We start from the raw sequence: 17,627 nt of genomic DNA, 5'->3' as shown, positions 1-17,627 counted from the left end.
TATAGAGAGTTGCCTCACAGCATTTGTCTTCATATAATTTTCCTCTTCTTTGTTTTCTCTTGTGCCATTTAACATATGAATGACTAATAAAGATTTTTCTCCAGGGTGAGTTCTCCCATGTCTATATTGAGTAAATAATGACTGGACTTCTTTTGAAATCATTATTATTTATCATAAGGCTTCTCTGTTCTGTGAACTCTTAACGCTCAGCAATACCCACTCTTCCTGATGAAGTCCATAATCATATCCTTTGACTTCCTGTGTCTGTATTTTTTAAAACTCAGCTGTTGTCTGTCTCACTCAGTATTCCCTGCTAGGAGCAGGCAGTAAACAAGCAAAGTAGAGATGTGCTGACGAGCCTGATGCCCACCAATGGCTGAATCTCCAAGGGCAGCTCCAGAGAGCAAATTAGCTGGATTAGGATTCAGGTTGGCGAGTGGGAGGAAAGGTGGCTAATTTTATAGTTCCTTTTTTCTCTGTATGTAATTTTCATAGACCTTCGATACAAAAATAGTTTCATTTATTTAACTACTTTGTAGCCACAATTTTGTTGATAACAGAATCTATTTTAAAAGTTAGAGGGACTTTAAAAGATAGGGCATGTTCAGCCTTCCTTTTATGATTTAACATTCCTATCATTATTATCTTTAGTGATATTTTTGTTGACAAATTCAATATTTATTCTGAAGGCAGTGGGAGCCAATGAAACTTTCAAACATTTAATGATATATTTTGTTTGTTTTACTTATTTTTATCTTTTCTTTTGTAATCATTTCAAACCCACAGAAGAGTTATAAAAATTCTCATGTCCCGTTTGCCTAGATTTCCAGTTGGTAACATTTTGTTACAACAGCCTTATCAAAATCTCTCTATATTTATACGCACATACTTTATTGTCATTGTTGTTTTATTGTTATTATTATTCCTGAAACATTTGAGAGTTAAAAACATCGTGACACTTTACCCCAAGTATTTCAGCCAGAATTTCCCAAGAACAGGAAAATGCTCTTACATAATTACTCTGTCCATGATATTCTGGACAAGAGTACTGGACTGGGTAGCCATTCCCTTCTCCAGGGGATCTTCACAACCCAGGGATTGAACCTGAGTATCCTGCATCGCAGGCAAATTCTTTACTGTCTAACCACCAGGGAAACCAACATAATCACGAATGTTGTCAAATTCAGGAAATATAAAATGATACGATACCATTATCTAATATATGCTACTGCTGCTGCTGCTAAGTTGCTTCAGTCGTGTCTGACTCTGTGCAACTCCATAGACAGCAGCCTATCAGGCTCCCCCGTCCTTGGGATTCTCCAGGCAAGAACGCTGGAGTGGGTTGCCATTTCCTTCTCCAATGCATGCAAGTGAAAAGTGAAAGTGAAGTCGCTCACTCAGTTGTGTCCAATTCTTCGCGACCCCATGGACTGCAGCCTACTGCCTGGATGGAAAATCTTCTGTCCATGGGATTTTCCAGGCAAGAGTACTGGAGTGGGGTGCCATCGCCTTCTCCAATCTAATGTATAATGCATATTAAATTTTTGTAAATTGGCCTGATAATTAGGGATGTATTCTCTCCTGACCCAGGATCATACATTACATTTTCTTGTTATATCCCTTTAGTCTCATTTAATTGGCAATATTTCTTCAGCCTTTCTTTGTCATTTATGACATTGACATTTTTGAAGAATACAGGCCGGTTTTATAAAATGCATCTCTTTAATTTGGGTTTGTCTTTTGTTTTAGGTTCAGGTTATACATTTTTTATAAGAATACAATATGAACAATGTTGTATCTGGAAGTGGTATGCTTCCCATCAATAAAAATCAATTTGGTGGCAGATAAAGATTAGATTAGGTGTGTGTGGGGGGACATTAAAAGTTGGGAGACCAGTTAGGCATTCAGAATGGACAGACTTCAAGGAGTAACTGACTGTTATAGGGGAAGCCAGTATATCTAAGATAAGTTTGGATGATGACCTAGTTATCTATGGATTGTAATAAACCTCTCTAAAATTTAGTGCTGAAACAGCAATTTATTATTATCTTTATAGTTTTGTGGATTGGCTATGCTCAGTTAGGTGATTCTCACATGGCATCTTTCATGTGGTTGTAGTTGGGCCTTGATTTGGCTTCAGTTACCTAGAGGCTTGAGCCAGCTGAGTATCAAAAGCAGCTCAGTCACATGGGAAGCAGGAGAGCTGGCTGTTGACCAGGGCCTCAGCTGGGGCTGTAATCCAAGGGGGACTGCATGTGGCCTTTCCACATTATTGGAGCTTCTCTTATCTTGACATCTGGGTTCCTAAGAGGGAAGGAGTATCCAAAACCAAGAATTTCAAAAGCCTTACTGGCTTTTGATACCTGGTGTTCATACTTTGACTTTTTGAAGACTTCTAATAATTTTAGATAGATATCCTTGGTTTGTTAATGACCAGTCATTATATTTGCCATCTTATTTCTTTTAATATTTTACTTAAGTTGGCTTCTTTTCTCCTTTTGTATCTTTTAACCTGTCCACAAGGCCTTTTTGTTACCTGGAAGTATACTTTGGTTGACTCTAGAGTTTCCTCATTTTTTCCACTGAGATTTCACTTAAAACCAATGATTTCACTTAATTTTGCATTTAAAAGATTAATATTAGAAACAGGCTTCTCTATTTTGATATCTTTTCTTTGATTTTACAGAATATTTTAACTTAGGCTCTCTTTGGTGTCTTTATTAGCCATGCCTCCCTCCTCAGACATAGCCTAGTTTTTTACTGCTATCTGCAATCAAGCAGACACATTATCTGCTGTCTGCATTTGGTATAAATATATTATCTTCCACTTGCCTTTCCTTACTCCCTCATTTTCCACAGCTATCTCTGATGGAGCCAAACAGGCCTAGTTAACTGTTCCTCATGCCCTTTTCCATATCCTGATCCCATTTTCCATTTTAAAATATACGTAGTGGTATAATGTCATTAAGATTGTGTCAGCTAACTGCTAAGTGGCACACTGAAGATATAGAAAAGAAAAAAAAAAAACAACATCTGCCTTCAAGAAGCTTTTGTTTTTCAGTTGCTAAGTTGTGTCTGACTCTTTATGACCGCGTGAACTGTAGCACACCAGGCTTTCCTGTCCTTCTCTATCTCCCAGGGTTTCCTCAAACTTGTGTCCATTGAGTTGGTGATGCCATCTAACCATCTCATCCTCTGTTGACCCTTCTCCTGCCCAGTCTTTCCCAGCATCAGAGTCTTTTCCAACAAATTGGCTCTTCACATCAGGTGGCCAAAATATTGGAACTTCAGCTTCAGCATCAGTCCTTCCAGTGTATACTCAGGGTTGGTTTCTGTTAGGATTGACTTGTTTGATCTCCTTGGTGTCCAAGGGATTCTAAAGAGTCTTCTCCAGCCTCACAGTTTGAAAGCATCAATTCTTCGGTATTCAGCCTTTATGGTCCAGCTCTCACGTCCATACATGACTACAGAAAAACCATAGCTTTGACTACACCTACACAGTCCATATGTGGACTTTTGTCAGCAAAGTGAGGTCTCTGCTTTTTAATACGCTGTCTAGGTTATCATAGCTTTTCTTCCAAGGAGCAAGTGTCTTTTAATTTCATGGCTGCAGTCATAGTCCACAGTGATTTTGGAGCCCAAGAAAATAATATCTGTCATTGTTTCTACTTTTCCCCATCTGTTTGCCATGAAGTTTTGGGACCATATGCCATGATCTTAGTTGTTTGAATGTTGAGTTTTAAGCCAGTTTTTTTTCACTTCACTCTTTCACCCTCATCAAGAGGCTCTTTTTAGTTCTTCTTTGCTTTCTGCCATTAGAGTGGTATCACCTGCCTATCTAAGGTTGTTGATATTTCTCCCGGCCATCTTGATTCCAGCTTGTGAGTCATCCAGCCTGGTATTTTGCATGATGTACCCTGTATATAAGTTACATAAGCAAAGTGACAGTGTACAGCCTTGACATATTCCTTTCCCAATTTGGAACCAGTCTGTTGTTCCATGTCCGGTTCTAACTATTGCTTCTTGACCTGCATACAAGTTTCTCAGGAGACAAGTAAGGTGGTCTGGTATTTGAATCTCTTTCAGAATTTTCCACAGTTTGTTGTGATCCACGCTGTCAGAGGCTTTAGTGTAGTCAAATGAAGCAGAGGATTTCTTTTGAATTCCCTTGCTTTTTCTATGATCTAAAGGATGTTGGCAATTTAATCTCTGGTCCTGCTGCCTTTTCTAAATCCAGCGTGTACATCTGGAAGTTCTCTGTTTACGTACTGTTGAAGCCTTGAAGAATTTTGAGCGTTACTTTGCTGGCATGTGAAATGAGCGCAATTGTATTGTAGTTTGAACATTCTTTGGCATTGCCCATCTTTGGGATTGGAATGAAAACTGACCGTTTGCAGTCCTGTTGCCAGCAAATTTGGAAAACTCACAGTGGTACTCAATATATCAAGAAGCTTAGACATTCTAGTATTAGAATTCAGGACCCTATCTTTGGAAAGCATTTGTAAGGCTTTTAGAAAAAACTCATGTATAACAGACAGTTAAAAATAACATCTGTTATTATAATAAACATGGTGATGGAAAAGGATGAGTATTCTCATGTAGTGGCATTAAGTAACGTGATAGGACAGTGTGTCCTGTAGTTGTTCTGCATAAAATATAATTATCTTTCATGTGGTGTTTCTTATATACATATCAATAAAACCCAAAGCTGAAATCTTAACTTTCAGTCTTTAAATAAAAGCTTCCTGTATGAAGCCAAGTTAATATATCCAGTGATTTTCTAGTATTCTATGGGCTTCCCAGTTGGCGCTAGTGATAAAGAACCCACCTGCCAGTGTAGGAGACATAAGAGACAGATTCAATCCCTGGGTTGGGAAGATTCCCTGGAGGAGGGCATGGCAACCCACTCCAGTATTCTTACCTGGAGAATCCCCTGGACAGAGGAGCCTGGCAGGCTGACGTCCATAGAGCTGCACAGAGTAGGGCACAACTGAAGCGACTTAGCACGTGTGTATGCATGGCCTATCTCTAGCATGGGCAGTTCTTGTTCCCTGCCCCATTTCTTGTCATGATGATCTTGCTATGTAACTGCAGTAAGGAGCAAAGATTCCATGTAACCCAGCATGCTTGTTACTTCTCAAGTGGAAAGGCTTGTGACAGAGATAATAACTTGAGAGATTGTGGCAATAAAAGAAAGATCAAGTGAGAAATGGATTATTATCCCTAAGTTTGCAGAATATAGTTTTGAGTGTGTCTGGTTATAAGATGGAAGAGGTAAGTGTTTAGTGCCATTTCTTTATATCCTGTTTGGTTAGATATACATTTTCAAGGAAGGAAACAATGTTGGCAGATAGGATCAGAGAAGAAACATGGATGTCACAAAAATCAGGGAAAACCCCTTAGCAGCATAGTTATTTAAGTTCATATGCTTTGAATTATAACCCAGAGTTCCCACTTCTGCTGTAATCTAGCAGACTTAGTGTTCTTTGTGTCTGCTGCTGCTGCTGCTGCTGCTAAGTCGCTTCAGTCGTATCCGACTCTGTGCAACCCCATAGACTGCAGCCCACCAGGCTCCCCCGTCCCTGGGATTCTCCAGGCAATAACACTGGAGTGGGTTGCCATTTCCTTCTCCAATGCATGAAAGTGAAAAGTGAAAGTGAAATCGCTCAGTCATATCCGACTCTTAGCAACCCCATAGATGGTAGCCCACCAGGCTCCCCCGTCCATGGGATTTTCCAGGCAAGAATGCTGGAGTGGGGTGCCAGTGCCTTCTCCATCTTTGTGTCTAATTAGCTACAGTTATGCCTAGGTATTTATTTTTTTCTAACTTTTGATTTTTGATGTTTGGTCTGCTCTTGGATTCTAAACCCTAGTACACCTTCATCTCTAAGATCTGGTTCATTTGCTTATTGGCTCCTGTGCTGTTGTTGATGTTGTTGATGTTTAGTCACTGAGTCAGGTCTCATCCTTTTGCCCCGCCATGAACCCCATGGAGCCTGCCAGGCTCCTCTCCATGAGATTTACCAGGTGACAATGCTGGAGTGGGTTGCCATTTCCTTCTCCAGGGGATCTTCCTGACCCAGAGATCGACCCAGTGTCTTATGCACCGCAAGCAGGTACTTTACGACTGAGCCACCAGATAGCCCATTGGCTCCTATACCTTTGCCTTGAGTTTTGAATTTGTAGGCCATTCACTTCTCCTGATTAAAAGCTTTGGATTCCTTAAATTCAACATATCCTTCTGGTTCCCAGGCCCTTGACTTATATCTGACAAATGCTACTTCGGGTTCCTGAGCTGTCACCTGAACATGGGCTTGGGTCCTTTGGATTCCCTTTTGAATCCAGATAAACCATAATCCCTGGTACACTGACCAGACCCTAATATTTGCTCACTATTCTTTGAGTTCTTAATCTTTGTCTAGTCTTACCCTGTTGTTTGTGTCCAACAGTGAACATAGAGTACTTCATTAAAAATAATTAGACCTGTTTTCTATTCCAACCTTCATTTGAGCTGCATCCTATCTGTCTGTTGATAAACCAGCCAGATAATCCTTCATTAAACTTTGAACAGTAGTGCTTGAGCACTCTCAGAGTTTTGTGTTGCTGGCAATAATTTTTGTATGCCAGTGCTCTTTTTAAGAGAATTATAAAATTTTTAATATATCTTATTTTTTCTATCTCTTATTATCTGGTTTCTGTATTTAACTTAAAATTAAGCGTATGTGATTTTATACAGAATTTATGTATTCAGAATTTCAAATTTTCTAAACTTTTTTTTTAATTTAAAAATTATTTATTCATTGATTTATTTTTGGATGCACTGGGTCTTCATTGCTTTGTGTGGGTTTTTTCCTAGTTGCAACAAGTTGGGGCTACTCTTCGTTGTAGTGCATAGTCTTCTCATTTCAGGGTCTTCTCTTGTTGCAGAGCACAGGCTCTAGGGCCCATAGGTTTTAGCAGTTGTGGTGCGCAAGGTTAGTCACTCTGTGGTATGTGAGATCTTCCTGGGCCAGAGACTGAAGCCATGTCTCCTGCATCAGCAGGCAGATTTTTATCCACTGCACCACCAGAGAAATCTAGGGACTTTAATTTTTTAAATAAATAGGACTAGTTCTTTTTTAAAAAATGTTGAATAAGCTATAGTGTTGTAACATTTTTTTTTAACCCTGCCCCTAGTGTTTTAACATTTTTGACTGTAATAAAAAAAAGTTAATATTTTTCATATTCCTACTTAGTTTTAATGTTATAATAGTTGTTTGTAGCAGAAATTAAAATATCATACTTTGTGATCATTTATGGTAAGTCTAGTTTAATTCCCAGTATTCTTTCTAAAATTAAGTTAATATTATTTGAAAAAATTATCTTAGAAACTATCATGGATTTACAAAGACCCTGACTTTGGCACTGACAAATTGAAGCGAATTGTGTAACTATTTTAAGCAGAATTCACAAAGTACATTCTTGGGGTTTTAAAATCCCTAAGAAACAAGCACAGTATTACTTACTAAAGCTTTTTTTTTATTTTCCTGCCTGCTTCTAGGGTTACAGGTGAAGTAAAGCACAACATCACCAACACTGTTGTATGCAGAGTGCAGGGGGAATGGAACAGCGTTCTTGAGTTTGCTTACAGCAGTGGAGAGACAAAATACGTGGACTTGACTAAATTGGCAGTGACGAAGAAAAGAGTAAGACCTTTGGAGAAGCAGGATCCATTTGAATCCAGGTGTGTCATCCTTGCATCCATCAGGAAAGAGTCAGAAAGTCTAGATCTTAATTTAAGCCTTTTCACTAATTTCTAACCCTTGGCAAGTCACTTCACCACTTTAGATAAGCTTCCTCATCTCTAAATTGAAAGTATTGGTCTGATCTCATGGTTGTAAACACTGTACCAGCTATGACATTATGTGTACATAATCACATTTTAGTAAAAATAAAACATTTGTAAACTGAACAAAAGTACTAACTTTTAGCAGTTAAAGGATCACTATCTTTGTCATACAAACTCTTACAAATTATTAATAAAAAGAGAGGTACCCTAATAGGAAAATGGGCAAAGGCATAAAGAGGTAGTCCACAAAAATAGAAGAAAACAATACCCACTAAGAAAATGGAAAGTTGTTCATTATAATTAGAATTCAAAGAAATACAAATTAACAGAAAGACAAAAAAATTTTTTTAAATAGTATCTTTTTTGGGAAAAAGTGAATAGACATTTTCATATTGTTGGTTCGAGAGGTAAACTGATACAACCTTCCTAGAAGGTATTTTGGAAATATATGTCATAGGCCTTTAAAAGTAAATGAAATGGGGGGCTTCCCTGGTGGTCCAGTGACTCCATGCTCCAAATGCAGGGGCCTGGGTTCAGTCCCCAGTCAGGGAACTAGATCCCTCATGCCACAACAAAGATCAAAGATCCAATGTACTGCGACGAAGACCCATCACACCAACTAAGTAAATGAATAAAAATAAATATTAAGAAAAAAGATAATGAAATGGAGCTTCCCTGGTTGCTCAATGGCAAAGAATCCTCGTGCCAATGCAGGAGATAATGGGTTCAGTCCCTGGTCTGGGAAGATCTCACATGCTGCAGAGCAACTAAGCTCATAGGCCACAACTATTGAGTCTGTACTGTAGAGCCCAGGAGCCACAAATACTGAAGCCCATGTGCTCTAGAGCCCATACTCCACAACAAGAGAAGCCACGGCAATGAGAAGCCCAAGCTCCGCAACTAGAGAGTAGCACTCGCTTGCCGCACCTAGAGAAAAGCCCATGCAGCGATTAAATGATTTTTCTAAAAAGTAAATAAAGTAGCTCTATATGTGTTAATAAGGTAGTCTCCAGAATGTATTGGCAGTAGTTGCTTCCAGAGAGGAATACTGGGGTCTAGGCTTTCCAGGTGGTGCAATGGTAAAGAATCTGCCTGCCAATGAAGGAGACGCAGGAGATGTGGATTTGATCCTTGGGTCAGGAAGATTGCCTTGAAGAGGAAATGGCAACCCAATCCAGTATTCTTGCCTGGAAAATTCCATGGACAAAGGAGACAGGTGGGCTGCAGTCCCTGGGGTCACAAAGAGTCAGACACAACTGAGCCTCTTATTCATCTCTCTGATAAGAAACAGACTTACTCTTCACAGAATGCCCTTTTGTACTGTTTAAATTTTATATCACATGTAAGTATTACTGTATCAAATATAAGGAAGCATTAACCATCTTAAATGAAGTCGCTCAGTCGTGTCCGACTCTTAGCGACCCCATGGACTACAGCCTACCAGGCTCCGCCATCCATGGGATTTTCCAGGCAAGAGTACTGGAGTGGGGTGCCATTGCCTTCTCCAAAGATCACATAAATGGAACCAAACCATTTATAAGCAGATGTTTAGTACCCATTATGCAAAAACTCAGGTTGGTTCAAAAAATAAAACAGTAGTGATTGAAAAAAAAATTCTTATTTAGGATTATTTAGGATTTATTTAGGAGCATGCATCAAGGTTTGGTTTGTGGACCCCTGGGGCCCTTGATATTTGTACCAGGTGTTTACAAGTTGAGAAAGCTTTCTTAATAATGCTAAAATATTATTTGCCTTTTTCACTCTGTTGGCACTTGCATTGGTGGTACAAAAGCAGTGGTGGGTAGCACTGCTGGGCCTTAGCACCGTTCAAGGCAGTGGCATCAAACTGTAAAAGTAATGGTGGTATTCCTTGCTGCCCTGCAGTTTTTTTTCTTTTCTACGTTGCAGTTTTTTCAAAGCCATTTTCTTTTAAAAATGTCCTTGAAAAGCAGTACAGATTATTAGTTTTGTTAGATCTGGAACATTCATTACCTACCTTTTTAAAAAATATTCTTCATGACACATTTGAAGTATACACAAAGCACTTGTGGGAGATTATGAAGTACACTGATTATCTGAAGGAAGAGAACTTGTGCAACTGATGGAGTTCCAACCAAACTACCCTTTCTTGAAGCACCATTTTTACTTAGATGATTGACAGACAGATTAAGACTATTAAAATGTTAATATTGGGAAGACATTTTTCTTGTAAATGAATGTTGTAAACATGGCATTTAAAGGAAAACAATTGGCAATATTTTTTTTTTTTGCTAATAATAAAATTTAAATGGAAACAACCTAACCATTCATTGACAGATAAATGGATAAGCAAGTTGTGATGTGTATTTATAATGAAATATTATTAAGAAGGAAAGGAACCCCACCATTTGTGATAACATGGACGGACCTTGAGGGCATTATATGAAGTGTCAGAGAAAGAGCAAATACTCTGTGGTCTCACTTATACAATTGTTAGTATTTTTTTTTGTATTGTATGATAATACTCCCAGTATTTTTATAATTGGGAGTATTATTCAACCATAAAAAGAATGAAATCTTGCCATTTGAGACAACATGAGTGGATCTTGAGAACATTATGCCAAGTGAAATGTCAAATATGTAAAGACAAATACTGTATGATATTACTTATATATGGAATCTTAAAAAAAAAAAAGCTCACAGATACAGAAAACAGAGATTGGCATTATTGCCAAAATGCCAGAGGTGGGCACCTGGGCAGTGAGAAATGAATGAAGTAGGTCAAAAGGTACAAATTTCCAGTTTTAAAATAAATGTGATGAGGACATAATGTACAGCATAGTGGCTATAGTTAATACTGTACTGGATAATTGAAAGTTGCTAAGAAAGTAGTTCTTAAAAGTCTTCATCACAAGAAGAAAATGTTTTTGGTAATTATGTATGGTGATGGAGGTTGACTAGACTTATTGTGGTGAACATTTCGTAGTAATACAAATACTAAATTACTATGTTGTATACCTGGAACTAACACGGTGTTATATATCAACCATATATTTCAACAAAACTTTTTAAAAAAAATTCTTAGAAAGGAAGCCAGATTGTCGTTACCAGAAATGTGGGGTAGGGAGTTAAGGAATTGGATGAAAGTAGTCAAAACATACAAACCTCCAGTTATAAGATAAACAAGTACTGGGAATGTAACGTACCCCATGATGATTGTAGTTAATACTGCTGTTTGGTATATTTGAAATTGGTTGAGAGAATAGATCCTAAGAGTTCTCATCTCAAGAAAGAAAAAAAATTTTTTCTGTTTCTCTGATTTTGTGTCTATATGAGAGGATGAATCTTAACTTCTTGTGGTAATCATTTCACAATATATGTAAATCACATCATTATGCTGTACTCCTGAAACTTATACAGATCTGTATGTCGATTGTATCTTAGTAAAACTTGAGGGAAAAAATGAAGCTTTTAAAGGCAAATATCAAAATTTTAGGAAACTTTTATCTGTCGCAATGAATTGAAAGCTTCCCTAGTAAAGAGTTTTCTGATGAAATTAGTGATGAAACTAATGAAGGTGATTTTTTAAAATATGACATAATAAAATATGTCAACATCTGGAAGATAATTTTTTTCAGATGATCACTGCATGATAATTATAAAATTATGCATGGATAAAAATTCCATTCAAGATACAAATTAAACCAATGGATTTTCATGTATCAGAGTATGAAAAATTCATTGACATTTTTCAGTTTCCACATTGCAGCTAATCTTTTAAGAACTACCACTTTCTGAGTTTTAATATAATAACAAAGAATTGAGTTATTTGAAATAGCTATTAAAATACCCTTCCCGTTACTAACTATATATCTTTGTGAGGCCATATTTTCTTTATATACTTTAACTGAAACAATATATATCACAATAGATTGAATGTAGAAGCAGATATGAGAATCTGGCTGTTATTGAACCAGGTGTTTAAGAGATTCTCTATGCTAAACTTGTATTATAGATTTTTTTGTCTGCATTCCTGGGGGTTATTGGTTTTTTGTTTTCTTTGGGAGAAAAATTTTAACCACAAATTTAATATCTTTAGTACCTAGGGCTACTGAGGTTATCTGCTTCTTCTTGAGCAAACTTTGGTAGTTTTTATATTTGAAAGACTTGGTTCAATTTTTCAAATTTATTGATAAGCATTTTATAATATTTGCTTATTTTTTAATGTTTGTAGGCTCTATTGTGATGATGTCACACTCATTCTTTGTATTCATGATTCTTTTCTTGATCAATGTGATTAAAGGTTCATTAATTTTACTCAAGAACTAGTTTTTGGTTTCATTGATTTCTATGTTTCTGTTTTCTTTTTCATTGATTTCTGCTCTTATTTCCTTTTTTCTCCTTATTTTATGCATCGTTTGCTCTAACTTTTTATAGTTTCTTAAAATAGAAGTTAGGTAAAGGTCAGCAAACTTCTTTTGTTAAAGGCTCAGTTCAGTTCAGTCGCTCAGTTGTGTCCACCTCTTTTCGACCCGATGGACTGCAGCATACCAGGCTTCCCTGTCCATCACCATCTCCTGGAGCTTGCTCAAATTCAGTTCCATTGAGTCGGTGACACCATCCAACCATCACATCCTCTGTTGTCCCCTTCTCCTCCTACCTTCAGTCTTTCCCAGCATCAGGCTCTTTTCCAATGAGTCAGTTCTTTGTATCGGGTGGCCAAAGTACTGCAGCTTCAACTTCAGCATCAGTGCTTCCAATGAATATTCAGGATTGATTTCTTTTAGGATTGACTGGTTTGATCTCAGAATGAATATCTTAAGCTTGATGGACTAGATAGTCTCTACCACAGCTCAGTTCAGCCATTGTAGCATGAAAATAGCCATAGACAAAAACAGATAGATGTTGCTATATTAAAACAAAAGTCTGCTTACAAAAATGAGCATTAGACCATAGTTTACTCCTGGTTTGGCTTCCGGGATAGGTCAAATGGCACCCCACTTCAGTACTCTTGCTTGGAAAATCCCATGGACGGAGGAGCCTATTAAGCTGTAATCCATGGGGTCGCTAAGAGTCGGACACGACTGAGCAACTTCACTTTCACTTTTCACTTTCATGCATTGGAGAAGGAAATGGCAACCCACTCCAGTGTTCTTGCCTGGAGAATCCCAGGGGCAGGGGAGCCTGGTGGGCTGCCGTCTATGGGGTCGCACAGAGTCGGACACGACTGAAGTGACTTAGCATAGCATAGCTCAAATGGTAAAGAATCTGCCTGCAATGTGGGAGACCTGGGTTTGATCCCTGGTTTGGGAAGATCGCCCGGAGAAGGGCATGGCAACCCACTCTAGTATTCTTGCCTGGAGAATCCCATGGACAGAGGACCCTGGTGGGCTACAATCCATGGGGTCACAGAGAGATAGGACTGAAGCGACTTAGCATGGACACACCACTGTGAATATTCTTGTGCAAATATTTTTGTGGACATGTTTTCATATCTCTTGGGTAAAACACCTCAGAGTGGAATTGCTGGTTTGTGTGGGTTTTATGTCTAACTTTTCACATAACTGCCTGTTTTTCAAAATGGCTGCACCATTTTACATTTCTGCCGGGAACATATGAAGGTTCCAGTTCTCATCCTCATCAACATTTGTTATTGCCTGTCTTATTTAATATACCCATTCGAGCTGGTCTGAAATAGTATCTCACTGTGATTTTAATTTGTATTTCCTTAATGGCTAATGATGTTGAACATGTCTTTATGTGCTAGTTAGCCATTTGTATATCTTCTTTGTTGAAATGTGTACTTATAAATTTTGCCCATTTTTTAAATTGAACTGTTTGTCGTCTTATTGTGTTATAGGCGTTCTTTATAAATTCTGGACACAATTCCTTTGTTGGGTATGTGTTTTGTAAATATTGTCTCCTCATCTATTGCTCGTCTTTTCATTTTCTTAATGGTGTTTTTTTCAGTAATAAGTTTTTATTTTGATGAGGTGAGACTATCAATGTTTTCTTTTATAGATTATGGTTTTGGTGTTGTAGCTAAGAAATCTTTGCCTAACCCAAAGTCTCAAAGATTTTCTCTTAGATCTTCTTCTTAGTTTTATTGTGACATGAGAGTCTAAGGTCACATTTTTGTACGTGGATATCCAGTTTTTTCAGCACCATTTGTTGAACAGACTATACTTTCCCCAAGAATTGTCTTGGCAGTTTTCTTTTGCTTGAAGTCTGTTGAGCTTCCCCTTCCCTGTGCTGTGCCTGCAAATGCTCTTTAACTAGTCAGTTGGAGTGCTCGTAGTGTTCCCCTCATTAGTTTGCCTGCTCTCAGGAATCACTGTCCTGTGCTGCCTTTTGTTCAATATCTGAAAACCATTGTTTCAATATATTTTTGTCTAGTTTCCTAGCTGATTAAAAGTGGGAGGGTAAATATGGTGCCCCTTATTTCATCATGTCCAGAAGCAGAAATGGTGTCTTCTGTTTCAGCTTTTTAAATATTTATTTCTCTTTTTGCTTCTTATTTCCTAAATTTCTTTAAAATAAAATCTTGGTTATATAACTTGGGAAAAAATACATTATTTTTAATTTAAAAAGAAGCAGAAACAGCAGCATCTTGGACATTAACATCAGCAACATAGTATGTATTCTTATAACTTGTGTGAAATTATAGATATGATTCAGGAAATGTAATTTATGAAAATTACTGTTAATTTTGCAGGTATCCATTCTTTTTTTTTTGAAGAATGTTTGTAAAGCATGTGGTTTTCTAATTTCAGGCGATTGTGGAAAAATGTGACAGACTCTCTGAGGGACTCGGAAATCGATAAAGCCACAGAGCATAAACGTACCCTGGAAGAACGCCAGAGAACTGAAGAAAGGCATCGAACTGAAACAGGCACACCTTGGAAAACCAAATATTTTATTAAAGAGGTATATGTCCTATATGCCTTCAGACTAAAACTCATTATCTACATAATGAGAACTTTAACTTAGGAGGCTTTTTTGACTTATTAATAGGTACATATCTTTGTTTCTAAAAATAGTCCAGCTTAACCATGAGCTTTTTTGTGACGTTTTTACAATTTGTCAGAATAGTTTACCAGCAGTTCTGAAGTAGATTTAGGGATTTAAATTCGCCACAAAATACTAAGATTAATCTTTAATCTTAATAATGAATACACAGTTAAGTTTGTTGCCATTGTACCACAACAGTGAAATTTTTTCACTTCTAAAGATCACATTTTAAGGGATACATGAAAAAATTAGCCACACAGAGGACAGTGAAGGGGCTAAAATCTTTACAGTGCTTAAGGATAAAAGAATGAAATGGTGAGTGTTTAGACTGAAAACAGAAAATTGGGGCCGTTTATTATAGCTTTCTTCAAATATATATAGGCTTTCACATAGAAGTTTTTTGTCAACTTGGATAGCAGACTTGAGCCAGGCCTAGATCTAGGAGCTTAACATAAGAAAGAATTGTTTATCAATAAAAATATCCAATAATAACAAGTGTACATTTTATAGTAATGTGTTCCCATCACTAAGCTCATATAAGAGACCAGAGCTTATATAGAAGAGTTTAATTCACTGGTTTTGCAGTTAAGACTAAATGATTTCTAAAGTCTTTTCTAAATTTAAAGGTTTTGTTTTGTTTATTACTGTTTGGTAGAACTCAGAGTAAGGTGAATAATGGACCAGAGCCAATGCCAAAAAAAGTTTTCTTGTCCGTAGCCAAGTCTAAGGAAACTCATTGAATTTCAATTGGTCTGTCAGGAGAAAATCTGGAAAAATAATTTGAATATGAATTTTGCATAGCTATTACTCTTAAAAGCACATCATTCATTATAGTAATTTCATTGCTTTAATTTTTCTCATCTTTGGATATCTGATATAAATACCAACTGTTTTCATGGATAGGAATTGAAGGGAAAGTCCTTTTCATCTATTTTTATATGAAAACATAAAACCATTGTAATTACTCTGCAAGATTGAAGTTTGGTAACCTTGGATTTTTTTCATTTCAAGCTCACTAAGAAAGCAGATATACCAAACACAGGAAAAATTTTCTAAGGGAAGATTTCTATAAATCATTAAAAATGAACTCTATTGGCTAAGAGCAAGACACTGTAATGATAAAAGATGCAACCAAATTTAAGACAGGCCTCCTGTATCTTTCAACTAACATGACATGGAAACATGCTACTTCTTATTCATTCTTTATTTGACAGATTATTATTAAGAGCCTACCACTTAATACCATTATTATATTTTATGATGTTGAATAGACAGATGTAGAAAGTGGTAGCAAGATATGGCAATTGTCCAGTAAAATAGTGATTTTCTTTCCATCTAAGTAATCTTAACCAGCTGCTTGATGGAACAGTAGATTGGAGATGCTGACTCACATTTGGGCCCCTTCAGGTGGTAAGATGTAAGATGACTTTCTAAATGGTGTGCCATGGCAGGGTGCTACAAAATAGATACGTAAGATTTTATGACAAATATTGATTGCCTAAACTCATGGAGAAGAGAAGTGAAAGGCAAAGGAGAAAAGGAAAGATATACCCACCTGAATGAAGAGTTCCAAAGAATAGCAGGGAGAGATGAGATAAAACCTTCCTTAGTGATCAATGCAAAGAAATAGAGGAAAACAATAGAATGGGAAAGACTAGAGAACTCTTCAAGAAAATTAGAGATACCAAGGGAACATTTCATGCAAAGATGGGCACAGTAAAGGACAGAAATGGTATGGACCTAACAGAAGTAGAAGATATTAAGAAGAGGTGGCAAGAATACACAGAAGAACTAAACAAAAAAATCTTCATGACCCAGATGATCACGATGGTGTGATCACTCACCTATAGCCAGACATCCTGCAGTGTGAAGTCAAGTGGGCCTTAGGAAGCATCACTATGAACAAAGCTAGTGGAGGTGATGGAATTCAGTTGAGCTCTTTCAGATCCTAAGAGATGATCCTGTCAAAGTGCTGCACTCAATATGTCAGCAAATTTGGAAAACTCAGCGGTGGCCACAGGACTGGAAAAGGTCAGTTTTCATTCCAATCCCAAAGAAAGCCAATGCCAAACAATGTTCAAACTACCACACAATTGCACTCCTCTCACACACTAGCAAAGTAATGCTCAAAATTCTCCAAGCCAGGCCTCAACAGTATGTGAACCATGAACTTCCAGATGTTCAAGCTGGTTTTAGAAAAGGCAAAGGAACCAGAGATCAAATTGCCAACATCCATTGGATCATCGAAAAAACAAGAGAGTTCCAGAAAAACATCTGCTTTATTGACTATGCCAAAGCCTTTGACTGTGTGGATTACAACAAACTGTGGAAAATTCTTAAAGAGATAGGAATACCGACCACCTGACCTGCCTCCTAGAAACCTGTATTCAGGTTAAGAAGCAACAGTTAGAACCAGACATGGAATGACAGACTGGTTCCAAATAGGGAAAGGAGTACGTCAAGGCTGTATATTGTCACCATGCTTATTTAATTTATATGCAGAGTACATCATGAGAAATGCTGGACTGGATGAAGCACAAGCTGGAATCCAGATTGCTGGGAGAAGTACAAATAACCACAGATAAGCAGATGACACCACCACTATAAAGAAAGCTGAGCACCAAAGAATTGATGCTTTTAAACTGTGGTGTTGGAGAAGACTCTTGAGAATCCCTTGGACTGCAAGGAGATCCAACCAGTCCATCCTAAAGGAAATCAGTTCTGAATATTCATTGGAAGGACTGATGCTGAAGCTGAAACTCCAGTACTTTGGCCACCTGATGCAAAGAACTGACTCATTTGAAAAGAC

The 17,627-nt window shown here is 37.4% G+C and overlaps 1 protein-coding gene across 1 annotated transcript in view; it reads left to right on the top strand.

Moving 5' to 3' along the window:
* OSBPL11 (oxysterol binding protein-like 11) overlaps window positions 1-17,627 on the top strand; it is a 92,126-nt gene that overhangs the window by 69,151 nt on the left and 5,348 nt on the right. The window contains exons 11-12 of the mRNA XM_010834293.1: window positions 7,541-7,723; window positions 14,581-14,734. Of these exons, the coding sequence (XP_010832595.1) occupies window positions 7,541-7,723; window positions 14,581-14,734 (337 nt within the window). The remainder of the gene's footprint in view (window positions 1-7,540; window positions 7,724-14,580; window positions 14,735-17,627) is intronic.

The sequence above is a fragment of the Bison bison genome, unplaced genomic scaffold, assembly GCF_000754665.1.
Source record: "Bison bison bison isolate TAMUID 2011002044 unplaced genomic scaffold, Bison_UMD1.0 scf7180017864032, whole genome shotgun sequence".
In the NCBI taxonomy this organism is placed as follows: domain Eukaryota; kingdom Metazoa; phylum Chordata; class Mammalia; order Artiodactyla; family Bovidae; genus Bison; species Bison bison.
The sequence above is the reverse complement of the archived record's forward strand: the minus strand, read 5'-3'. Positions and strand labels throughout refer to the sequence as shown.